Source organism: Excalfactoria chinensis, chromosome 12 (genome assembly GCF_039878825.1).
Source record: "Excalfactoria chinensis isolate bCotChi1 chromosome 12, bCotChi1.hap2, whole genome shotgun sequence".
NCBI lineage: Eukaryota > Metazoa > Chordata > Aves > Galliformes > Phasianidae > Excalfactoria > Excalfactoria chinensis.
The window spans coordinates 9,388,270-9,414,839 of NC_092836.1; the positions used below are offsets into that span (position 1 = coordinate 9,388,270).

Consider the following 26,570-nt stretch of genomic DNA (forward strand, 5'->3'; position numbering starts at 1 on the left):
GCCTTTCCTCCTATATTTCCTCAACAGCCATGACTACCTTGAAGGAAATCTGTCATGGCCTTCCTCTAAACCCTTTGCCTGAAAACAGAGGTCGGAGGAACGGAATACCCCATGCACCTGTGAGAACCCCTAATCTCACTGCTCAGGAGAAAAAGGTAACATGGGGTTTCACGAGGCTCACTTCTCTTCCTTTCAGATAAATGCATCAGGGAGTGGCGTCAAATGCTTTTCTGAGCATGGGCAAATGTATTTCCTTTGTGTTATAACTTCAGCAATGGGACAAAATACTGGAAAATCTTCTGCTCTCTTTCCTTTCTCCCTGAGTTGATTGATATGAAGATGTGCTGCACAACAGCTCGCATGACTTTAAATGGCTGAAGAAGCCTTAACTTCAATGCTGTCAGTCCAGCATTGTTTCACTATGAATTTATGAAGGCTGTTGCAAAAATGGTGCCTATTTATGGGAGTGAACACTAACCCCTCACATACAGTAAACACAAAATGTGGCAGATCGACATCTTGGTATGAGTTACTTATCTACATGTTTGCATAACGATCCAGAAATGATTTATTTTAACCAGTAGTTTGAAGCATCCTGGAATTGAGACAAGTTTATAAGGAATCGAGTTAATTATTTGTCTTACGTTGTGTAATTCTTTTCCAGTCTCTTTTTGTTTGAATAGTTTATGTACACACTAAAGCAATCATTGCAGTGTTTCATGTTAGAGATTTCATAAAAACATCTGCAGCAGAAAATAATGATCAGTGGGTAGAGATCCTTAGGGACTGTGTTGAGGAGGGGATGAGGTGGGTTCCTTAGCTTGAAAGCCTGTGCTTCATCACATGGAATACTTGACAGTGTGACTTTCTGGTCACACAGAAGTTCCTCACCCACACTAAGCTGCATGCAGCTTTCTTGCCTTCGTGGGAGTTCCCCCTGGCATTAGCACTGAAATTCTTTCAAAGCCCGTTTCCAGAAGCAGAGGAGAACCCATTCTCTGGGTAGAGGGAGGAACAGCTGTGAGATATCCAAAGAGGATTTACTCCAATGTCAGGAGCAGTTGTGGTGGAGGCATCCTGTGTGTGCCTGGGACAGCTCAGACAGATGGAAGTGTGGCTTGTGAGCATGAGGAAAGGGGCTGTGGGGATGGATGTGAAGATAAAGAAGTGAGGGGCAAACTTCACTGCATGGCAACAGATTGTCAAACATCCCCATTTTGTTCCCCACCTTTGCTCAATCATTTTTCCCCTTGACGAGTGTACTGCAACACGAGGAAGTCCGTACTTCAGGACAGGAGATGGTATTTCTCTCAGAGCAATGCCAAACCTTACTGTCTACCTGAAGAAACACTGGTAATGACAAAACCCTCACTGCCCACATGGAAACCGGGATTGAATGCCCCCAAAGCATTGCAAGGAGACCGTGGTAGGCTGCTTTTCTGGTCCCAGCCTACTGTCTTACTTTCCTCAGCTCTCCTTCTTATCTACCACATGTGATAAAAGGTCATGCTGGCTGGGTTTTTTATTAGCCTCTTAAAATGTTTAAAGCTTCCTTTCTGATTTACTTTACTCTTAGTCCTCCACCTTCAACTCTTAGCAGGGTTAGAGGCTCGGCTGGTATTTATTTTCTATCTGAGAGGCTGAATCTCCTTTTTAAGAAGTGTTTCATGCTTAGGAAAGGTTGCCTGTCTACAAGGTGGTTTTAAAGTCTTGAGACAGGCTACCAGGTCTTGTTGGCCGTGTGCAATACTGAACACATTGCGAGGCTTGTCTTTAGGTATAACACTGTGCTCATTTGCTAATTGAGGCGCTCACGGAAGCTTTGACAGAAGTGAAGTTAATAATGCTCTGCTAATTTCCTCAGGCGAAGGATCTGTCCCTCTGTTCACATACCTTCATTCCAATTTTACCCTTTTTCACAGTAATAATCCTTAGCACTGCTCTTTTTTTTACTTTCTTGGGCTTCCTTTTTTGGCTACAATAGAAATCCTGTAAGCAAGATTTATACATTTCTGCATGTTCTGGGGCTTGCTAAAGAGATATACAATGCTTCCTACCATATCAACTTTAATCTCTTTGGATAAATCAAGCCATTTCTCAGAACTGATTTTTGTTTATGTTTCCTGAGACGTCTTCCTTCTGCATTCTTTGCCTGAGGCCTGTAGCAGCCACATCCTCTCCCTTTCTCTATACAGCTCAGGAAACCCCAGTTTTCAGTTTCTCAGCCTCTGTATCACTATGTAAATACACTGCAAGGAAAACAGCCCTTAAATATTATGAGCGGTGCATCCTTTGCAGAACAAGGACACTGCATTCTTGGTACTCACTGGCATTCTATTAAAGCTGATGCACACTTCTCGGGTTTGCAAAGAATCAGAAAAATGCCTAGACATGGGCCCCAGCCCATAGGCTGACTTGGTCTCAGGCCTGCCTTGCCTTTATGGGCTTGCCTGGTGAACTCTGAGCCATATCTCATCCTGGTAACCATCATCTGATCCTAACTTGCTTTCCTGGCTTCACAACAGGCTTGGACATCACTGTGATAAGCTGATGTTTCAGAGGTGCTGAGCAGATAGATGCCACTCAGAGTGCTGGCTGAGGAAGCTACAAACAGGAACACCTACAGATGAAACAACCACAGTCTAATATCAGAGGGGAATGTGTCAGCTATGGGTACAATTAATCTTAAAGATCACAATAGAGTTTCATATGGTGCTTTAATGAAACTTAAGGAATAATGGCCTTGTATTGCTTTTCCTTGAAAGGAATTTGAATTTGCTCCTTAAGTGCCTATCTCAGGTTATCCAGTTTGACTCAATAATGAATATGCAAAATTCTCCCTGATGCATATGCCAACTGCCTTTTCATGAAGCAGTCAGGCTCCATCTAAGCAATTTTAAGAGACCCGGTGCTGCTATTGAGAGGCTGCTTCAGAATCTGTTATTTAAATTCATCTAATTTCATGGCTGCATTTCTTCATGGCTAATTTACAGCCATTTATTTTTCTTTCCAGCATTTCCCTGAAGCTGCTTCCTACTTTGACACTTATCCTGCAGTAAGACAGCAATCAAATGTCACCTTTGTTCTGTTAAGCTAAACAAGGCACAGTCTTAGTCCTCTTTTATCAGATCAGCTTTCTATTGTCTGAGCCCTTCTCACCCCTCATGTAACACTGAAGTTCATGTTTCATTAATGTCTGCATCATCAAAATTCAGGTCTCTGCTAACATGGGACACTAATAGGACAGGGGCTTGGTCTAAGCATATTTGAAAATCCAGACAGATTTTGCCTGCTTGTGTTTTTAGAGCAAAGAAAAATGCTGTTTTTCCTTCAGTTTCATTATAATTCAATAACAGATATACTGATCAGAGACTAGGTGAGCCTTGCCAGTATGGAAGCAAAGTACTTTCATCCTAAGAGTTCTCTGTAGCCAAAATGCCAAATGTAGAAGCACTTTTTTCCCCCTCTATTCACTATTTCACTGCTTTCCTTTTGGTTACAAGAGGTGTAGCTGATTTTATTCTCACTTCAGGAATTTCTTAGAGCTAGAAAGCCCTATGAAGCCTGCTTGCCTTGAGGTACTGACTTTGAAAGCCCCCCAGTATTCTGTCACTCCGTGGATATAGCTGGGATTTTCTTTTGTAATAAAATGCTTTCAAAAAATGAGTTTACCTCACTGGAGAAGAATAAGGCAGTATATCAAAAGGGAATTTGCATTTGCTTGTCTCCTAAACAGGTTTTCCTCCTTGTCATTTTCTGTGTGGTATGGCAAGGCTCATCTGCAGGGGTTGCATGGCTGATCTGGGTCTGTGTGCCTGTTTGGCAGCAAATATGCCAACAAGAATATCTTTTAGTATGGATTGTTTTTAGATTCTGATATACTTTACTATGTTGGCTAAGAGGTGTGTGAGACCCACATGCTCAGATGGTGAAGGGACAGGAGAACTCCAGCCAGTCAGAGTATAGTCATGTCGGATGAGGCTTTTCTCTGAGCTGAACTTTGTAGCCCTTTTTAGGAATTCTTATCAGGGTGCTTTTTCCTCTCAGAAGAGTAATCAGAGTGAAATACCCAGACCAGATGGTTCTGTGTGCCTTTGTTCTGGATACCTGTTTGCTGTGCTGCAGGCCGCCCCTTCACTTCTTGCAGTAAATACTTCCATAACTTCTATAACTGTTGGAACTGACAGCAGCAGGTTTCATCCTCACCCCTCTCAAAGTGGGCTTCCTTGGTCATTTTGTGGGCTGCTGTCAGATTTGGAAGCAAACTCGATCCCTTCCTATCCATATCCACAGCCCTTAAAAGTGAGCCTAATGAAGAGACGAACTGTGTGAATCTCTCCGTCTAAGAGTCACTTCCATGGTGTTGTCATATATCAAGGAACTTAGGAGAGTTTTTAGCACCTTCACATGAAATTGGCATTTTAAAGATTACAAAATCTCAGTGTGGTTTTAATCAAATGTAATGTAGAATACAGAGACTTGATGTAAGAGACTGTTACTAAAAAGAGTGACTTATTTATGTTTTCTTTCATCTCAAAGGATACACAGTACTTTGCAAATGATGGATAATATCTTTGAAGGTAATAGGATGGATAAGCCACTTACTGTCATCTGCAGAATTTAATTCAGCGTCTACTAATCACTGTAGCTAATTTGGAAGTGATGTGTGTGACTTCAATAAAATAATGTAAGCCATCATACTATGCAATACATTAGTATGCTGAATGTATAACAAAACTTAACCCAAGAATATCTTCCTCTGTAAGTCACATCATTCAGGGCTAACTTGTTTGAACTGAAGGTACAATAAGGTCTTTGGAGCCTCTGGGAGTCCAGGATCTCACAATAAGGTTTTCTGAACAGTGCTTTTCTTGGTAGTTCAGTGCCCCCTAGCACTGCAAGAGGAGATTCATCCCAATCAGATGTTTGTAGGCTTATGCATTACTTATCAAATGGTCTTCCCATGCATTACTTATCAAATCTCCAAGGTCTTCCCATGCAGATTTGAGGTCAGTGGGGAGAGCTGGGTTGCGTGTGTACATCCACTGAATCTACAAGGAAAGACAGAGATGGGTAGCTCTCCCTTGGCTTGGCCTTTTAAATTGAACCATCCTTGTGATAGCTGACATAGGTTTCCAGCTGAGTCTAAAGTTCAGGACCACCCGCTTACCTCCATTTCTCTTTTAGCTTGATTATTGTGTCCTTAATTTTTTTCCTGACAGCTTGCTTTGCGCAATGCCTTGCGTTATTTCCCACCTGACATACAAAAGAAGCTGGTGCTGGAATTTGCTGAAGAACTCAGGCTGTATGGCCATATCTACATGTACAGGTTCTTTCCAGATATTGAGATGAGGTAAGAACTGGAGGGTTCATGCTGCAGTTGGAAGTCCTGTGTGTCTTTAGACAGAAGTGATATGGTTTCCACTGATTGCTAATGTGTGTCTTACTCTTCTGTAAAGCTGCATTGTTCATCCTTCAGTTTTCATCCTATTTTCTGTCCTCATGAGAGTCTCACGGACTAGCAGGGAAACAGACTGCACCCTTCTGGATAGGTGCTGGAAGGACTTGCTGCTGGGAAGCTCAGCACCACTTAGTACAGGGAAGGGGCTGAGTAAGGTCATGTACTTGGTAACCATATACTGAGATGCCATATGCTCTACCCCATAGCAAATCTTAGAGTTCCCAGGGACCAGTCACTGTTCAAAAATCTCTGATTGCAACCTGAACAGGAAGCCTGCACTAGCCCTGAGATGATGCTAGTTGTCATGAACCAAGAGGTAAGATCAGTTGAGTGGATGACTTTGCGATCTGCTGTGAGAGACTGATTATTTGTCAGTCTCAAAGAAGATTTCCTGGGCATGAAAGAGAAGCAGCACATTTTTTCTATGCTTGGAACCTGTATCTGACCCTGTCTTGTAATAGGCAGTGTCTGTTGATCCCGAAGCATCACTTCATTACAGATCTAAGGGGGCTAATGTTTGTGAAGCAGAACAGTTTTGGAGAGGGCTGCCAGGGGCTAGCTTCTTTTTTTAGACTGATTGATTCCTTTTTGTGTCCAGCAGGGGCCTGGTTAATGTCTATGCAGAAATCAGAATAAGCAAGCAACAAGAAAGCACTCTAATTTCCACAGGCATCCATGTTTTTGTGCTGCCCATAGTCTGGGGTCAGCTCTTGTAAAATCAGCCAAGGGGATGACAACTGTAAGAGAATCTGAAAGATATTGCAGAGCTGGACTGAAGAGGACAGTAGTCCTGAGGCACAGATGAGGACTCCTGCTCTCAGCTTGAATAATACAGTCCACCAGCTTGTTTCTATCACTGGCATCAGTGATTCTTGACAGCCTCAAATATTTTCTTTATAGTTTGTGATGATTTTACAGCTCTGCTTTTCCAGCTGACTCTTACAGTCTCAGATTAAGAAATATCTTTTGTTGCCTTATTCTAGTATTATTTGGTTTTGTTCTGTTTATACCAGGGAGCACAGTCCCATTTGGTTCTGTTCCCCTCAACACCCTCTTCCCCATACAAACACTCTCAGCCCATTCTTGAACATCGGGTTTCTTAAACTGTGAACAATCTTAAGGGGGAATGACTTCTCTTGATGAAATAGTATCGTTCCACAGAAGTCCTCTTGTTTTATCATCTCAAACTTAGAAAAGCAAAGTGACTGCAAAGCATTTGCTTCAGTATCGTAATGTAAATAGCTGGGATAAAGTGCAAATGATCATGGGAGGAGCCCATTGTCTATATCTATAGAATTTATTTATTTATCTTTACCATTTGCACTCCTTAGCATAGTTTCTTCAGTGTAACTGTCTTCCTTGCATAAAGAAAGCATCCAGATACTGAAGAGGTCCAGTAAAAGGAAGACTGTTTAAAGAACATGTGTAGCAGAAACGCTAAGTCACAGCTTGAAGCAGTGATTGAGCACCTGGTGGGAAGGCAGGACCAACCCAGGGGAGCTCAGGTGCATGCAGTGCAATGCATCTGCATGATTGGAAGGGATGGAACCAGGATCCAGCCCTTCCCAGATCTCATTTAAGAGTTAGCAATAAAGGCAAGGGTGTCTCACTGAAGATCCCTGCTTACTGGAGGCTTTCCAAAGGTAAGCAGCTTTGCTTCCTTTCTTTCTGAATCCATGGCTGTAGCACTTGGGATTGTCCTCATTTGCTGTAGCCTAGGATTGTGCTAACCCCACTATTATTGCTTTACTTTTCATGACATTATAGTATTACAGCATGTCACTTGTTCCTATCTGCCTTCAGGAGTTTTCAGTGCCTGTGATGGTTTTGTTGCTTACAGAAAAAGAAAGAGCAGAACTCTTGATTATAACTCTTGCTGTTCTATCTCAGTGGCATTGATTACAACTGTGCTCAGGCTTATACAGGCACAGCAAAGGAACCATCCCATGCCTGAAGAGATTACGTATAAATATGTACACACAAGTCCTTGTAAGAGTTCCCTATACCAAACCTCTCAGATACACCTTATTCAGTAAAAAGCCTCACATTTCCCAGAGCGAGGTAAGTTTGGGGTATTCCTTTAGAACTGAATTGTGAGCTGGGTGTTTTCCTTTTCAGATGGGATCATAAACTTACAAGGGCTGAAGAGCCCAAAGGCAGCTTTCACTGATGCTGTTAAACCCTGGCAATTGGGTTCAAGCATGCCCACATAATCTGAGTAGAAAAGCAATGAGATCTCACAGCTTCCATATTTTCCATACTCATTTTGACTACCTGATTCAGCAAATGACAAGATGAATGCATTCTTTTTACTTTGCTTATTTCTGATAAAAGTTGAAGCCCGATGTGCCTCTTAAGGTACAGGCCATATAAGATCAGCACTTTCTCCTCTTCAGTCAAAGATAATAACTTAACTCAAAGGAATGTGTTGACACATGGGCATACTTCTGTTGGATGTTTTGTTGTAGTTTCCCTTATATGTGCCCTAAAGTCTGGTGAATGCCATTTCAGAGCGTACCCCATAGAAGATTATCCTTGCAAGACCAAATCAGCTGCTGCCATCATGCTGATGATCATGAATAATCTGGATCCCTCGGTGGCTCAGGTAAGCTGCAGTGACAATAAAGGAAGTCGGAGTCACGAAGCAGAAGCAAATCTGCCAGTTATTTCCTGTGTGTGCTCAGACACAAATAGAAGAATTTAGGTGATTCTACACTTTTCCTGTGGCTATGTTTTGATTTCTGGGTTTTGGGTCTTTTTTGCTAATATCTGTTGCTTATTGCAGTACATAGTTCTCCGTAACGCACAGTGGGTTTTGGTCCTAATTTAGACCTCTGAGGACTCCTGCAGCACTAGCAAGGCTCACTCCAGCTCCCACAATACACAGGAGCTTGGTTGCTGTCTGTGAGATAGTACAGCTCCCAGTACACTGCTCCTATAGCACACATTGAACAGCTAGTGTTGGAGACACACAGAAATATTTCAGAAATGTGCTTGCCTTATTATTATTAAATTATCCTTCTCAGTTTCCACAGGAGCTTGTCACTTACGGAGGAAATGGGCAGGTCTTCAGCAATTGGGCTCAGGTAGGACGCTGTTGCTATTGCAGCTTCTGTCATGAAAGCCGCTGTACGCTCCCCCAGGCACGTTCTGCTTAGACAGAGTTTGCAATAATTCTTGGCAGTCATTGTCTCTAAATACTCCAAAACATCCTGTCTGGGTAGAGGAATGCTCAGTTATGAGCCGCATAGATGGGAAGAGCTTGATTTAGTAAAGAGAGCACAGACAATCCAATAGAAATACTGTGTTAGAAAAAAGTCAAGTTGCATAAGATGATGTGTGTGTATGTGTCTGTACTTTGCACAGGTAATTTATAGGCAAAAGAAATTTTAGGAAACAAAAAGCATATCTTTGTTTATTTTGGTGCTTTTGCAACATTTTTCATAATACATAGAGGAATAAGAAAATGAGGCTGTAATGAAGTGCAGCCCTGAGTCTTTCCAGTGAAATCAGATGAGCTGAAATTATTCACATGCTAGCTGGGCAGCTCACAGTGCTTTTTATTTGCAGGACTAACTCTGATCTTCTGATGGCAATGACAAGTGGGTGATATCCTATCTAAAATCTGAGCTGGGAAGTTACAGCTGTCGATCTAAAAGTTCACACCGTTTCTTTGTTCTGTGCATTAACTCATAAATGTCATTTAATGCATCACATGAAAGCTTTACAGCATCTCGCAAGTGACCACTGCTGGCAGTTCATACTGTAGGCCTGACTGGGGTGACATCCCTCAGGCAGATGCTGGGCTGGAAGGTGAAGGGGAGTCTCTGCCAAAGACAGAAGTATTTTCTTTTCTCTTGTTCCCATCCAAGTTAGAGCTTTGACCTGCAGTTGTTTCACAGCAGAACAAACAAAACCTTTCTGCTCTTGCTTATTTGGAGTAGCAATCACATGAATGATTCAGTTATGATAGAACATTTTGTTCTCTGTGGGTTAAAAACAGCATGCTTTTTGAAAATTCGTCCTTGCAAAATTCCCAGTGAAAAGGCTGCATTTGGTTTGTATCATCCACACAGGCCTCTGTTTTATCCTGAATCAGTTTTGAAGAAAAACAAATAAACAAAAAAAAACAACAACCAGAGGTAAATTTCCACTTCCCAACTTGTCCTCAAACTTGCAGGCCTTTTGCTGATGTTGCTGTCTCTTTGATCAGCAGATCCATTTTTCTATGTAACTGCAGAAACCCTATTCCAAGCTGCTGTTGAATTCCATGTCCCATGGAAAAGCTCTTCTTGTACCCGGCTGTCCCATGAAATATAATGAATCTCTAGGCCCATGAAATATAACGAATGGGCTTTGTAATAGGCAGTGATGGATGTGAGTTTAATCTATAGCAGTTTAAATAGTCATACTTTGTGGCATAAACCAAGAGTAGCTATTGAATTATGAAGATGGATTGGAGATGCATTTATTTATGTGTTCCTTGGTATTTCAAGGAGTGTTGTCCATAGTGAAAACTGTTTGTTTGGTTTGAGGAAGAATTTAAATACATACATCTATTGAAAAGATGACAAGTACCAGAAGTGACTGAATTATCTGTTTCAGGTTAGCATCAAAAATATACATGAGTATTTAATCTCTTTTATGGAGAAAGTTTTGCAGCTTGGATTTGGATACGTAGCCAGAAATGTGCCACATCCAAATGGTTAATCTCAAGATAAAATCAGAATGGCTTTCAAAATGATGCACTGAAAAGCTAGCAAAGCATTTCTAGGGTTTATACTGGAGAAATTATTCTGGATCTTATTCAAACCTCTTCTTGTTGATTTATGTTTCCTGCTGAGTGATGTCTCTTAATGGATTTTATTAAAAGCAAGAATGTGTTGAGAGCTCTGGCTGTTATTCCATATGTGAATACACCTCGTTATCTCTATAGCTGCATTCATACTCCATTTAGCAGCTTCATGAAGGAACATAAATGCACGATGGAAACAGGTTCCCTCACTTCCCTTGCTTTCCTTTTCAGTTCTGGCTGGCAATGCAATATTTGTCAGAGATGACCGAAGAGCAAACATTGGTAATGTACAGTGGACATCCTCTGGGACTCTTTCCCAGCCATCGGTATGCTCCAAGATTAGTCATTACTAATGGCATGGTAGGTGTTAACATCTTGTTTTCTTTTTTCCTCCTCTTCTGTTTAGTTTTCATATGTCTACTGAATTAAAATGTAACTGATACTACCTGAACTAATGACAGCTCACTGAAGAATCTCAGGTCTAAGTTCTGCTGCATTTATTGCAGTACAATCTCTGTCACCTCAGGTGAGCTGACCTGCAGTGAGAGAGGGAACGATTCTCTCCTTATCAGAGGATTTAGTTCTGAATGAGCCTGAGCTGTACATGTTCTTGATCGAAACAGTTCAGCTGTAGAGTTTAGATAGTGAAGAAGATTTGCTTAAATCTCTAATTTGCTTATTGAAGTTTCCTTTTTATTCTTTTCTTAGGTTATTCCCAACTATTCTAGTAGAGATGAATATGAGAAGATGTTTGCTTTGGGAGTAACAATGTAAGAAGACACCTCGCTATTAAAAACTATCAAATATTTATCTAAAATTTAATACAATCATCAAGCAGCTGCTGTTTAAAATATCTGATGCAGATGGATTTCAACTGTGCTGCTTAAAGTCCTGATGCTGCAACGTATTAACTCACACTTAAACACAATTACTTAGGAGCTTGAGTTACGTTCAGCCACACATATAAGAATGTAATTGAGGTCTGCTAGGAATTAGAGTTAGGTTTATTTGTAAGCCTTGGCTGATTTTCAGCCTGAAGCCATAATCATAACCTACGCTTCGCAGTTACACTTTGCAGTGGTTGTTTTGCAATCTGCAAAAACCATAAGTTATGGAGTGTTTGTTTCTCTTTGCACCAAGAGAAAACTTTGAAGTAGAACACTGCAGGATTTTCTTTTTCTTTTCTTTTTTTATAATGATTATTTGCCTGCTTCTTTTAGTGTTCATCTATCAGATGAGCACAGGATGGTTATTTGTTGTTTGCCATGAAGAGACTCAATTAAAACTATAAGAGAGCTGAATGTGTACAGATTGGTAAGAAATGGAAGGACTCAAACAGAGAGTCCCCTACCACGTACCCAGGGATTTCATAGCAATAGATCGAGGTCACATTTGGGGTTATAACTTCCATAATAACTGTGTGTCTTAGAAGCAGGATTGGCACTGAAAACCAATGGTACAAAGGAATCTGTTTGCATCCCAGTCCCTGTGCTGAATGCCAAACAAAGATTTACATATAGTTTCCAGTCTACACATTTTTAAACTCAGTAGCTTAAAGAGCTCAATGATCCTGCAAAAGCACTGTTAATGAAGAAGGTCAATTAAGCTGGGAATGGGATAATATAAAATAACACCAGATAGAAGTACAGGAGGTTGGTTTTTGTGTATTTGTCAGGTTGCTAGGAGTTTTTCTTGTTTTGTTATACTAGAAATAGATGTTGACATATACAGCCTTCACTCTGCCTGAGTAACACATGGCATCATCATGTTCTTTGGTCTTGCTAGGTATGGTCAGATGACTGCAGGGAGCTACTGCTATATTGGACCCCAGGGAATAGTCCATGGAACTGTGGTAAGAAACCAGGGAAAGCTTGGTGAGCTGATAACTGTGGGTGGTGAATGGGGTGAAATGAACCACTGTGGAAGGATGTTACTTGCAGGTATTTAGCAGGTTTGTTTTCCTTAGCAGCCATCTCAAGTAAGTCTCTGTATTGTGAACTGCTCATTATTCTATTTGAGAGTGGCAGAAACATGTTTCAGTACAGATGGTTTCATAACATCACCTTTGTAACGTGGTTCCTTTTTAAAAGATGAACACCATTTCATGGTCCCAGTGACCTCTGAAGCCAATTCCACAGTTTCAAACTGTCCTTGAAAATGGAACACATCATTTGGATATAGAAAATAGGTGCCTGTGAGTACCTTTAGCAGTCCTGCTTGCAAACAGCCATATGTTCAAGGTATCTACAGAAGTTAATTGGGGAAAATGCAGCTTGTTTGTTTTTGTTAAATTTCACGGACTCTGGGTGAAATAACTCCTGATAATTGCTATATTATGTTGTGTGTAGCTCACAGTGCTGAATGCAGGCCGTCGCTATTTGAAGGCAGAAGACCTGTCTGGAAAGGTGTTTGTTACTTCTGGTCTTGGAGGGATGAGTGGGGCTCAAGCAAAGGCTGCGGTCATTGCTGGGTGTGTGGGGATTATTGCAGAGGTAAGAGCAGTGCTCCTTTCTTTCTGTCTTTTCTTCATGGGCTGAATTGGAGCTCTCATCCTCCTGATCAGTTCAACCCCTTTAATAATACTACCAGGCCAAATTCAAAAGATACTGTCTACCGAAATCAGCATATCTTTCTATTGCTGAGATTTTTCACTGCTATTCCACCCTCTGTGACCCCACTGTAAAGATATGAATGATTACTACTTAGGGCTGCTTCACCAATAACGAAGAATGATTCTGTTCAATGAGCTGTGCTCAGTGCTTAAGCTAGAGGAAGAAAGACTTTGAGAACTAAACTCCAGTTAGGGCAAACTAGAGTGGGGAGTTCAATCTTCTCAGCCAAATTACTTTATATAGAGAGTTAGCCGGCAGGTCTCTGCTGCAGGCATGTCGCTTGCTGCAATCAGAAGGGTAAGAGTATTGTGATCTGACCTGTAATTATGATCATTAAAATTCAAAACATAATGGGCTGGACTGCCCATGGGCATGCAGTAGATCAGTCCTGCTCTGGCTAGTTGAAGCCTTACTCATGAAATAGTAGATTTCAGCTGTTCTGCAGTGATGATGCAGAAGTGTGAGCTTTTTGTTTGTTTATTCTGGGGTTTTGTTATCAAAACATGAGTTATGCGTGTATTTGAGACCTCATCAAGTACTCCCTGAAGATGAAATAAATCTATCATTGAAAACATTCTTGTTGAATAAATTCTTATTCAGACTTCTACTGTGTCATCATGATCTTTCAAATGCTAGAATACAAAAGGAGAGATTCTAGTGAATGCTATTCACAGCAGCCTTTTGTCCTTTTCATCTCCATGGCTGCAGATGATTTTGTTCAGGAGACTGAATATCGCCTGTTTTTTATCTTCTGTGAGATGATCCATGTCGGAAATGAGCCTCAGGAGCACATGTGGATAGCTATATATATGTACATATTATTTATTTAAGGAACTATTTATGCAAATAGCACTGATGAATTGTGCAAGAGATGTCATTTTGTCAGCCAGGGCTTCCGAAGCTCAGACAGCAGGGATTAATGGTGCAAGTCTTTTACCTCTTCTGTTTGACATGAAGCAAATCGTAATGTTATGAAATAACAGTGTGGAGGGCCAGATGATGTCCTCTGAGCTGCACTCAGCTCCCCAGGGCTGCACTGAAGGTGTTATTGGCTCGTCATGGTTGTGCAAATTCTAAAACTGAGGTTGTTTTCTCTTGTTTTCTTTAATTGTGTATTTAAAAACACAGTTGGAAGGAAGCTGGCTTTCTTGTGCGCTAGCAAGCCTGCAAAAGGCTTTCCAAGGCTGTCAGACAGATTTGAAATAGAACATGTAATGAATTTAAATAGGTTTTCTGTGTTATGCAGAGCTTCAAATGAACCCAATTCCTGTAATTCATATGAAACATTGAATCTTTTTTCCCCCTGTGCTGATTTAAATGACTCCCAGAGTAGCTGTCTCCCATGGCACCTGACTTCCTATTGAATAATTCTATCGGTAGTGACACTGCTATTACCATAATCTGGGGTTTTGGAAAGGATAGTCTTTATTACTGATGTGGGAAGTGATGGAAGGTTTCTCATGCTAGGAATAATTGGGGAAGAAAAGGTTTCCTGGTGTTCAAGCAACTCCTGAATATGGAACTTATTTAATTTACATATAAGTACTTTGTTAATGAGAAATAATAGAATGGAAGTGATGGGGTGGATTATAGAGAAGTAAAAATGCTTTAATGAAATACTGTAGGATACTCAGGTTATTCATTCTTGGGCACACACCACTCAGTGTCTAAAGCAGTTGCTACCACGAAAAATTGGCTTTAATTAATTTTGTCATTTGCTTTATGCCACTGATAGCTCATTATAAAAGTCTTAATGATGTGCGAGTTTGGACATTGAATCATTAATATGGAATCTGTGCCAAAGCTTTCAGAATTTGTCCATTTATATTTTTATCCAGCTTATCTCTGATGTGTACACACAGAAAGTGAGTCCAGAAGGGTACTGAGTTGGGACTGAGCTTGTTTGGAGGTTCAAAGCAAGAAGGGATTGAAGATGTACTTTTGTTTTGATCCACTCCATTTTTCACAGAGGCATCAGCCAGCTGGGACAAGGAAGAGCTTTTCTCTTTTCTTTCCCATATTTGGTTGAGAATTTCAACCAGCTCAAAGAGCAAAAGTGAGGGTCAATTTCCATTGTTTTGCCCTGGGCAGTCCAGCAGAAATGTCTGAGTAGATTTAAAATAATAATAACACGTATTTAAATCTTGCTGTTTGTTTTTCACTATAATCACAAAAAGTAACAACAAAAATGATTTTAAATGTGTATGTTAACTCTTGTACGGTTTCAGTAAGAATTTCTTGTTTGCTGTCTATGTTGGGAAGTGATGAATCAAAAAGGGTTTATTTTTTCTTGTTTGTAGCTTAAAATAATAGAGAATGGGATTAATAAATATCAGAGGAGGAAAGTAAGGATTTGAACAGTTGCTCTGTGTTTAGGCCAATCAGGACTGATTTACTCATTTGCTATTTTTTCCAGGCCAATTAAAAATATATAAAGGTAAAAGTGACCCAGTAGGGAAAAACGAGGGTTTTAAGGTCTCTGCTGTGTGTCTTAGGTTGATGAAGCAGCGCTTATGAAACGTTACAAGCAAGGATGGCTCATGGAAATTTCTAATAACTTGGACCACTGCATTGCTCGCCTTAGGTATGGCTTGTAACGTTATTCAGCTACTTGATCTCCACACTCTATTCCTTACTTTACATCTGTCTGCCCTGTGCCATTTTAGTATGCACAGAAGAGAGGTTGAAGGACATCTCCTCTTATCCCAGGTCTGATTTTGAATGTGAATCCATCCTTATTAGTGACTTCCAATGCATAATACTTGCTGTTACTGACGCTTCATATAATTTATACTGTGTGTTAAATGTGGTGCCATGAATATGCATATAACAATTACATATAGTGTTATTCTTCAAGAATTGGTCGTTCTTTCTGGAATCACTGATTAACAACTGCACGAAGGTCAAAAGTTCATTTGCCAGGCTGGGTGTTGGAAACTGCATGCAGACTGTTAGTTTTGTTTGCAATGTGTATATTGCAACATGGTGTTTCTTTTTCTTTCAACCAGCCTTTTAAAATCTGTTCTAGAGATGCGAGGAAGAATAAAATTGCCCTCAGTTTGGGTTACCATGGGAATGTGGTGGACCTGTGGTAAGTATTATGTATGGGTGATTGGTATATTACTGCTTTGAAACTTGCTTCCAGGCTTGAAAGGGAAGTGGCATTAAGAGTAGGGCTGAGTTAATGACTCTGGATATTCATGAAAAACTTCACTGTCAAAAGGGGTATCTTCATGCTCATGTCACAGTTCCCACTTGCTTCTCATGCATTCTTTTCTTATGGAACAGTGAATTTCTTAGGGAAAGAAATCACTGAGATTTGTCTTCAAATGAAGAAGTAATTTATCCTTCTCCTAACTTTTCACTAACTGGTAAGCGAGAAAGCATCTCTGACTTCAGTGAAGAGCAAAAGTATTTTGAGGCATTGGTTGAATAAAATCAATCAGAAGATGGGTATGAATTATAGCACTCTGAAGGCTTTATCCAGTACTAAACCATGTACCAAGGGCTGAGACTGACCAATACAATTGGTATTTGACTCATCTACTGGTGTTCCTGTATAGGGAAATGTGAAGAGTTGCGCACAGATCTTCACTGTGATTTCCCACCTCCTGGCTGCTAAAACAAGACATCTTGCCAAGGGTGTACGTTTATAAACAGCTGTTCGGGATGGAAGAATCTCACCTGAAAGAGGAGTTTGAATGTGAAATAACAGCTTCTGTTCAAGCATTCTGTTAATTATCTTCCCTTCCCCCAAGGGAGAGGCTTGCATATGAGCTGGACACAACAGGAGAGCTGCTAGCTGATCTGGGGTCTGATCAAACTTCTTGTCACAACCCATTCAGTGGGGGATACTATCCAGTCCAACTTGGCTTTGAGGAAGCCAAGCAGCTCCTGTCCACCAATCCGGGGAAGTTCCGAACTCTGGTACAGGAGAGGTAAAATGTCTTAGTGACTCATGTTTTTAACCTTTAAGCTTAGTCGCTTTGCGAGGGATTGCATCTTTTGTCTTTCTCACAAGACATTTCACTGACCTGTTATGTACTGCTCTTCAGTAGAAGCCTGGAGTATGGCTGATGTACCTGTAATAACTGCTACATACAGAGCTGTTACTCAGAGTCTGGCAGACATACCACTTACCCACCATCTCAGCAGTATAAACAACTGTTGAAAACAAAGGGAGATCTGGGCTGTTTTGACCATAGCTGAAGCCAGAATAGTGATATGTGGCCACTTTCTATTTTTCTGATTTTTGCCTGCTTTATCTCTGAACTCCTTGATATGTTTTTGCAGTTTTGTGTAGGCTGCCATTATTTCATCCCTCACAGCTTGCTGCACTTCTCTACTGAAAGATATGACCTCTCTCTGTTAGATATGCAATAGCACAGCAATGGCTGTGAATCAGTTCAAGATTTGGGGATAAGAGGTGCTGCAGGGTTTGAGAGTATCTTAAGTCTTTTGTGAGTTTGTCTGCATTTATCTATTTATTTTTCTACATTCCACCTGTTTCCCCCCCATTTCCTTGCTTTTAGTGAGCTCGTGATAATATTCCGCTGCATATTTAATCAATCTCGTGAATAACTGTTTTGTTCTTTATTTCAGTCTGAGGAGACAAGTGGCTGCTATTAACAGACTAACTGACAAGGGCATGTTTTTTTGGGACTATGGCAATGCTTTTCTCTTGGAGGCTCAAAGAGCTGGTGAGTAGATCCTGGAAAAGAGGAAATGAGGACAATCTGGAATGCATCTTCCTATCCCTGTTCTTTGATAGGGTTGGCCACAGTGATGTACAAACTCTCTAGTCCTTCCCATTCTCTCACTTACTGCCTCTTAACTACTTTTGTAGGTGCTGATGTTGAGAAAAAAGGAGCCAATAAAACAGAATTCAGATATCCTTCCTATGTTCAGCACATCATGGGGTATGTTGGATTGATCCCGCAATAACGCGCTTTATGACTATTGGTGTCTGGAGGTATTGCACTAAGGAGGTGCCATTTAGTGCATATCTTGCAGTGTGCAGTACAAGATGAAAAGGAGGTAACTGTAGCAGTAGTAAACTTGACTCATGGGAGGTATGTCACAGTTACTTTTCTTCTTTCTCTATTTTGGAGTAGTGCCCCATGAGTCTTAGGAAGATGTCCTGTAGGCAATAAGCATCATCCTTGTCTTTTCTATTGGTTTTGGTAGAGCTACTCCTCACATTTTCCTTTGAACAGGAAAAAAGAACTTGTCCTAGAGGGACATGTTATGTGTAGTTACCACGAGGCTCTTATAGCAGAGGCGTTCTGCTAATGTTTTGAAGTGAAAGACATGATGTGATGAGTCTTGATAATTTGGTGTAAAACTTTGTCCTTTTTATGTTTACAAAGTTATATGAAAGCAGACACCAGGTGTCTGAACAGTAAGCTAAAACACTGCCAAATCAAAACTCTTCCTTACGTTTCCTTCCACAAAATGCCTGGACTTGGGTTTTTGTTCAGACCTAGAATTGTCTGATAGTGTAGATGCACTCAGGGTTAGTGCAGCTTAAGGAGGAAAAGACCAGGCAACAGTAAAAATACATTTTATGAAATAGGAGAAAAATTGCAATTTATCTGATGATGCACTTGTTTGACTGAACTGTCCAACATTGCTGTCAAAATGGTGGTCTGATTGTATCTTTATAATCCAGTCAATGCCTATATGAAACATCACTGTTTCATTAGTTAATGGCTCCTGATGTTTCTGTTTAGATTAGTTCATTGGAAATGTTTGAAATTCTTCTCCCTCTAACTAATGAAAGAAAAGCACTGCTTGCAGCCAGGATAAATAAAGAAAGAATTTCAACCATCTCTTAATGAAGAATGTTCTCTTCACAGGGACATTTTTTCCCTGGGATTTGGGCCATTCCGCTGGGTTTGTACCTCAGGTGACCCACAGGACCTTGCTACCACTGACTCAATTGCCATGTCTGTGCTGGAGGACTCCATTCGTCGGGGAGGTAAGGCAGCATTGCATGCCCTCATCATTGGGAGTGGTTTTGGAAAGCTGATCAGAATTGTGCAGCATGATGGCATTTGGCTGAAACCATAATGAACTCTCTTGCCTGTTCCATGTGTGCAGGAGGTTTAATTGTTCCCTAAATTCCTGTAAGGATTATAACCAGTAGGTAAGATAGAGAAACACCATCTAGAGAGGTTATTGATCCCAAAACCGTAACTGTGATTTTGGCTGAGAGCATTTCTTTTCTTTCGTTATTCTCCTGTGCTTTGTCACCTTGCAAAAAGCAAACAGTATCTTTCATCCTGTCTCCATGTGTTTTATAAAGTAGTCAAATTGCTTTGCTGCTGTCTCTCAGAGGAATGAAGGATATGAATCTAGAGATTTATAAGAGGTTAGGTAGCAGATCAGTTGCAGGAAACCCAGGTTTCATTGCTCCTGGTGCTCCATCCAGTGTCATTTATTCGTGATTGCAATTTTGAAGTCCAAAGCTTTTTTTTATTTGTTAATAAAATGGCATCTGATTACTCATTGCTGGAACCGTAATCTAGAATACATGTTGTGTATACTGCTCTGCTATCTAGGAGTTGCACTATTCCATATCACTGAAAGTGAGCTGTTGCTGTTATCCCCAGATTATGAGTAGAAACAGAGACAAGGCTAACTGTTAGCAAGCTGAATCCCAGTCTCCAAGATCACAGTGGGAATTTCTACTGTTTTTCCTTTTTTTGTCTGCTTTCACAGTAGCTGAGCATCAGGGACTCAGAGTTTTAAGTGTACTGTTCTGCAGCACTGAAGTCCTCTGCTCTTCTGTTTCCACACAGGGGAGGTTTGTACTCCTTGGTATCAGAAAAAATGGTTTGCAAAACCAAATTATTATGGGGAGGAGTGCACATCTCTGTCTGATTAATTTGTTTCCTCCTGTTTTTTATGTTAAAATATCTTCTAATTCTTTCACAAAAGAAATCACTGGAATATAAATAAAAGATTTTAAGTGTTTTTCTATTTGTTCTGGAATGGTTAGTATTGTAAGCATCTACCAGCTTTGGATACATTTCTCATTTGAAATAATGCTGCTATTGTCTTCCTATAATGAGGATGGATATTAGCCTTAATGCTTCTTTGCAAGAGGTGAATTATTGATGGAGGGGGTCTGACTGCAAGGTTGTCAGCTCCATCTACTATCTTAAACCTTCTTGAATTATTATCTTGAAGAAATAGCACAGGACTATGAAGTGTTTCTAATTCTCTGACTGTAAAGTATCTGCTCTGGTTTGTGGATGATGACATTTTCATGTTTGTAAACTTGATCTCTTGGGTTAGTTGAAGGGAAGAAGAAATCTGGTACTGCAGTGTCTTCAAAAATCTGTAGCAGTTTGTCTTGTATTAAAATTGCTGGTCATCTGTTCTCAAGATTGAACAGATACATGACATTTGGATGGTTTGCACTGTGGGACTAGGAAATGAATTAGGAAATGAATCACTTACTACATGTTGAGTGGTACATGGATGTTTATATAGATGTTAATGTAGGGCTGAGGAGAGGATTTTCATTAACAAAATAATAAATTGTACTCTGGCATATGTATTCCTTAAGAATATAAAAAGTGACACTTCAGAAATTCCAACAGGTAAAAACAGGCTTAAGGGCAATGCTATTATTGGATTTTCTGCTGTATTTGGCAGGATAGTGGGAAGAAGAAAGCAGAATCTGGCCAGAAAGTAAACGGCCATTCATGGATTTGTGTTCATAACTGTTGTGCTTGCTGACTTGCTCCCTGAGGGATCTGGGCTTGGAACAAATTCTGGGGTCTGGATATTCTCACATACATATGCATCTAAAATCGGAACCTGCCTTTGAATTTCATGAAAGGATCTGTTATGATGGTTGAAAGAAAACTCCAAAGAGCTGATGTGCATTGCATTCCAAATCTAAACCTATGACCTGGCCTCAAACCTGATGTTAACTATTCTTCTTTTGGGGAGATGAATTGTTATGCTTTGTCCTCATAGACTGAAAAAATCCTTTATGGTTTTATCTGCTTCCACTTCTGAGCTACCTGTGCTCTTAAGTTGGCCTTTGTGCAAGAGATGCAGCCTAATTGAAGGCTGAGCTGTTAACTATACAAATCTCTCAAGATCAAAAGGGAGATGCTGATGAGTGCTATTCCTCTGAGTGCAACATCTTCTACTGTCTTTCAAAGCCTAAATAAGCAGAGAAATGCCTGTGAAATACCAGCACTCACACAGTAGCCTGCCTGAATTAGAAAGAGATTGCTCTTGGAGTGTGAGATGGGGGTGGGGGGGCTGACAACAGTTTAACAAATGGGACACATGGAGCTAAAGTTCAAGCTCTTTCTAGAATGAAGCTTTAAGATTCTCAGCTGCAGGAAGGAAGACCAAATAAAAGGGAGAATTCTTCCCTTCCCTGGGGATGACTGATGTTATCCAAATTGGACAACACCCCAGTTTAGGACAGAGAATATAACTGTTTATTGGAGCTGGCTGTGGGAGACAGGCATGTTGTGTTGGTAGGTCCCTGCAGCTGGTTTGCTCCTCTGCCTTCCCTTCTAAGGATCTTCTATAGGAGTAACAGATCTTTTCCATAAGTCAGTGCACTGTGAGGTAAGAAAGGCGACAAGTGTTCTCTGAGAGAGCTTATAAAAGTGGCAGAAAGGAACTCTGTTCACTTTTCTGTTTTCTAAACAAGCAGATGTTTCATCTTTCGCTCCCAGTGAATCTAAGAGCTGGCATGTTAATCCTCGTTGCTGTGTTTAGAAACTCTCATTTGGAACCAACCCATAAAGCACTGACAGGTCCTTTTAGGATTGTTAAAACTTTGTGGGGCAGGACTGCCTCTGCAAGAATGACTATTTTGTATTTCCCTTTAATAACCAGTTTAGCCCAGAAAGTTCTAGTTTTACTATAGATATTTGCTGTCACATTACTTAATGGAAACACTTCTCAGTTACCTGGGACTGTTTAGCAGTGTTCAGTTAGTCCACTTTGATTTTCACAGGTAATTCATTTATACATTGTAATTTGACTTGAAAAATGGTGAGAGATGGGAAGTGGTAGGGAAATATGCTAGCTTGGCACAGGTAGGAGCTGGAGAGTGGTTAAGCTGTATACAGTTTTCTCCTCAGATTATATACTTGCCTAAACAATGTTTTTTCTATGCAGTTTATGCTCCATAGTAATATGAGGCGACGTAATTTGGTCTGTAGGATAAGTAACCTTGGATTTATCTTGAGATAAGGACATTCACATTGGCAATTCAGTATAGAGCAATTGCAGTGCTATAAATCTACATCCCAGCATGGGTGTAACTCATCCTCAGTATATATTACCAGCTGATAATATCAGGATTTCTGATAGATGGTCAAATGAGTTATTTACTACCTGATAAAACATTGAACTATGGTAGCAGATATCACAGAGTTCATTAAAGTTTCTAATTTAACAAAGGCTCAGAAAGGGTTTGGGCATTTAGTAGGCAGCAGGCCAGGTCACCAGCAATGAACAGTATGTGCAAACCATATCTCAGGGTCTAATTCAGTTTGCTAAAGATCTGAGAGTTACTATTCCAGCTGCCTCCCATGCAACGTCTCATACCTTCCCCTAAATATATTCTATAAGTTACAGCATTGGCTGCAAAGAAGACTCAACGTAGCACATCCTATATGCGTGCTTGTAGCTGAGAGCAGGAATATAACTTGCTAGTGCTGTCAGATGACTTTAATTTAATTTAAAGCATATTGCATTCATTTTCAAAACCTATTTCTTCCTTGCTTTCCCTTGCAAGTGAGCACATCTGTGAAGCAGCAGTACCATGACAACATCCGTTGGATTCGGGAAGCTGGGAGGCACAGCTTGGTAAGTGCACAGCCTCTCTCAGGATGAGCGACTGCTCCTGGTGCAGACACTTCACAGTGCTGGAATGAAAAGTAGGTATGGGTGTGAATGAAAACATGAGCAGTCAATACAGCTGGTAACTCAAGCATCTCTCTAGAGCAGAGCTTTAGGGTGAGCTGAAGTGGTTCTTTCCCTTTACCCCTCCCATCTGGAAATGTTCAAATTATACAAGATCTAGCCTTATACCTGGAGTGAAACCGGGCAGTATTCATCCTCTACCTCATCTGTAACCACCTTTCAGCACTATTCGAAGTGTCCTTTGTGGCATTCACTTGGCCTGACCTCATTGGACCTGCAGTTCCCAGCACCCGTTCCAAAACTGGTATATACTGTGTTGTGTCATGTTGAAGCAGGATGGCGGTGAGGCATCCTTTGTATTTCTTTAAGGGAGGGCTCTCACTGTGGAGCTAACTGGTAACACTGAAAGGCTTACACGTGCTCTCCTCATCTGGAAGCCAGATTGGTCTGTGGAGTAAAGGCTGAAGAGGAACATAGCTGTGCAGGACAGATGTTCTTTGCTGTTCTTTGCCTTTACATTTCTCTTTCTTTCTAGCCCATCACCATTTCCAAACGTCTGCTTCTCAGCTGTCGATAAGGGGTTTGTTGAGAGTCCAGCAATCGGGTTGATTTAAAAAGTGGGATTATTGGACAGTAGCAGCTGATTACAGGAATACATCTTGCAGATTGTGTGAGCAGAGATAAAACTCTGTTCAAAGAGGCCTTAATTTCTATTTTCTGGAAGTCGATGAACAAATAATCTGTATTTTCTCCTACAGAAGGGGACAATCCTCTGGCTGCATTTATCTGGGGCCGGAAGATAAGCCAGTTGCACAGAGAACCTTATCACTGTGGCTTTTCTTGTTTTATAGGTTGTTGGATCTCAAGCTAGAATCTTATATTCCGATCAGAGGGGTCGTGTGTCTATAGCCATAGCTATTAATCGAGCCATTGCTGAAGGAAGGATTAAGGTTTGCCTTTTTCCTCTTAATATGGTCTGGTAATTGTGTTTCATATCTGATAATAGGGTGGCAGGTGGGAAAGGAAAGAGCATCTACCAATAAGAGCAGAGATGCCTGCCATTTACATGGATGCAGTATTCTGTTAATGTGTTCCATTCTCCTCTCTGTCAGTAATCAGTATTGTGCTGTGTAACAGACAAGTCTAAAAACTGGAATATGTTACCTTTTATTTCACATTGGGAATCTGCCTTATTTGTTCTTTGACCAGAACAAAGGTACAATGTAAGCTGTGGTTTTGTAGCAAGCAGGGGGAAAAATGAATTGGGACAAACATTCAGTGATTTTTTTAAAAAGAGAATTTTTACAACAGCTGAATTACTGTGTGAGTTTGAAATGTTCAAATTAGTAACCTCACATCTGTTGATTTGATTCAAATTCTTGTTTCTTTCCTTCTCTGGATGGTAGAAGTTTTATGAAGGATTGTGATCTCTGCTCATGAATAGGTTTCATCAGTGCTCTGCTGTTTGTTGCATGTATACAGCAGCACCGGATTTAGGCATGTCTGCTCCTTCATCTTCATCTCTTTTACAGCCGAACTACAATAATTACCCTTTTAAAAGAGGCAAAAATTCAAGGCAAATTTGGAAGGGATTCCATCAAGGAAAGGTCTTTGTTTTTGTTACTCAGATAATGTTTGTTAAAATATTTCAAATGTTGAGCTGTTGACCTTCTCAGGATTCAAAATGAACGTCACTGCAAGCTAATCTTAACAAGTAAACCTGACCAGACACAGAACTCCCTTGGAGCTACGACTCACAAGGTCAAAATCCCAGGCCCTTCAGATTTTGTCCTTTTTTGTGTTTCTTCAAATCTCCATTCCCCCTCTTGGAAGCTGGGTGCTCGTATCCAGTTTCAGTTATTTTCTAATTCAATGCCAGCATAAAACAGAGCCAGTTAATTCCAGACCACACCATGCCAAGAGAGTGAATGGCTCTTATAGAAACATGTGCGTGGCAAAGGGTAACGAAACCCTGCAAACTGATCTAGATTATTCTGTCAGTTAAATTCCAGATCAAGAATGGGCTTGTTTGGTCTGTGTGAGAACACTAATTCTTGTTGCTGCGTTATTTGTAGTCTTGAAGTCTTCCAAAAGAATGGAAAAAAAATAAAAGAAATTACTATTTGTTTTCATTTGCTTGGAAAAACAACTATTTTTTTGAATGAGTTCTTAAGCACTGAAGTGTGTTTGCAGTTTCAGCAGAGAAAGGTTTCTGATGAGAAAGCCACAGTTCTTTTCTCCCTGTCCCTTTTGAGGATGTCACGTACATAAAAACTAACTCAAGTTCTCAGTTGTGAATTGGTGATGGCTATTGTGAACAGCATGCCAGCATTCCTTTTGTAATAAATGGAGAGCAGGGAGGGAAGGAGGTTCAGGATTTAAGAGGTGGGACAAAGCTGCAATTTGTCGTGACTTAAATAGAAGCAAATACAGCAAAAGATGACCCACGGTAGCACTGACAGCTCACGAAAGACTCTATCTTCTGTCTTTTTTGCTTTCGCAGGCTCCAGTAGTCCTAAGCCGAGATCACCACGATGTGAGTGGAACTGACAGTCCTTACAGAGAAACATCGAATGTTTATGATGGATCAGCCTTCTGTGCAGGTCAGCAGAGCATCTGAATATTGTCTGTACAGGCAAAAAAGGAAGTTGCTTTGAGAAGTATACATATATATAATTTGATGTTTTAAAATGTTTCTATTCAACCCTTTAATCCCAGTTAATCAGACTTCCTGTGACCTTGGTATAGTGGCTGTCAAGTAATACAGAAATGAATATGGAGTTAGTTAAATAGGAAGGGCTCAGAAGAGTGCTGAAAATTCAGTGAAAAGATGTACCTGAATGCAGATGGAGAGCAGTTGGTCTTAGAGAACTGCACCTTGTGTTTGATTTTAATTCTGCACCTCTGTCTTTCCAAGAAGTGATGTGAGCAGAGTTATGGCAGGGCTTCCCTGGGGTACGTGGAATGAAAATCAGATTCAAATAGCATTTTTCTTAATGCTTTAAGACTTGCAGTTCTGTTCATTCTTTGCTCAAGGGTTCAAGAAAAGCCTGGAGTTTCTGAAAGGAACTTTTCTGGTCATACAGAAATGTACATTGATAGTAAAAGCACAAGAATGAAGTTAGGAGCTCTGGATTAGATTCCATTCCTTGTTGCTCACTCACAGTGTGACTGTGGGCAAATTATGTATGTTTGCTATTCAATATGAGCCTTTAATTCTGCATAGCTGACCTGAACTAATCAGAATCTGCTTTTAAGAAATGATGAAATGGTGCTTTAGAAAAAATAAACCCAACGGATATGAGATTATGGATTTGAAACACGAGTGAAGCATTAAACATTTCTTCACCTAAGTCTCAATTTTCCGTTCATAATTATGGTAACAATTTTAGCCCAATTGTGTTTTCACATGCCGTGAACTGACAATCATTCAGTGACTCAAGGCAGGAGGATGAAAGTTGCTATAGAAGGACACTTTGTGATTGAGATAGCTGGGAATATTGAACGACTGCCATTAGGACTGGAAATTCGTAATAGAAACAAATTATGGGCCAGTGTTCAGGAGAAAAGTTCCCTGCTATCTTTAATGGACCGCCTGATGAAATGGGGCTTTTAGCAGTGCCTATCAGTCTCACTTCAATGTTTTTTTGAGAATGCTGGCTGGTTGCAATGTGCCATGTGGACAGAGGCCTGAAATAATGTTTGTTTCTGCCAAGATGCACAGAGAACAGCAATCTAAATGGATGCCTCCACCAAAGGGCTTAACCATATAATAAACAGAAGGCAATGC

At 40.5% G+C, this 26,570-nt stretch overlaps 1 protein-coding gene across 1 annotated transcript in view; it reads left to right on the top strand.

The window, feature by feature from the left end:
* UROC1 (urocanate hydratase 1) overlaps positions 1-26,570 on the top strand; it is a 33,427-nt gene continuing 6,857 nt past the window's right edge. Inside the window, exons 1-17 of the mRNA XM_072346950.1 lie at positions 1-155; positions 5,223-5,353; positions 7,973-8,066; positions 8,488-8,547; positions 10,488-10,616; positions 10,965-11,026; positions 12,042-12,108; positions 12,605-12,748; positions 15,364-15,452; positions 15,897-15,959; positions 16,627-16,806; positions 17,471-17,568; positions 17,715-17,787; positions 18,727-18,848; positions 22,653-22,723; positions 23,632-23,730; positions 25,284-25,383. Of these exons, the coding sequence (XP_072203051.1) occupies positions 30-155; positions 5,223-5,353; positions 7,973-8,066; positions 8,488-8,547; positions 10,488-10,616; positions 10,965-11,026; positions 12,042-12,108; positions 12,605-12,748; positions 15,364-15,452; positions 15,897-15,959; positions 16,627-16,806; positions 17,471-17,568; positions 17,715-17,787; positions 18,727-18,848; positions 22,653-22,723; positions 23,632-23,730; positions 25,284-25,383 (1,708 nt within the window). The 5' untranslated portion in view covers positions 1-29. The remainder of the gene's footprint in view (positions 156-5,222; positions 5,354-7,972; positions 8,067-8,487; positions 8,548-10,487; positions 10,617-10,964; positions 11,027-12,041; positions 12,109-12,604; positions 12,749-15,363; positions 15,453-15,896; positions 15,960-16,626; positions 16,807-17,470; positions 17,569-17,714; positions 17,788-18,726; positions 18,849-22,652; positions 22,724-23,631; positions 23,731-25,283; positions 25,384-26,570) is intronic.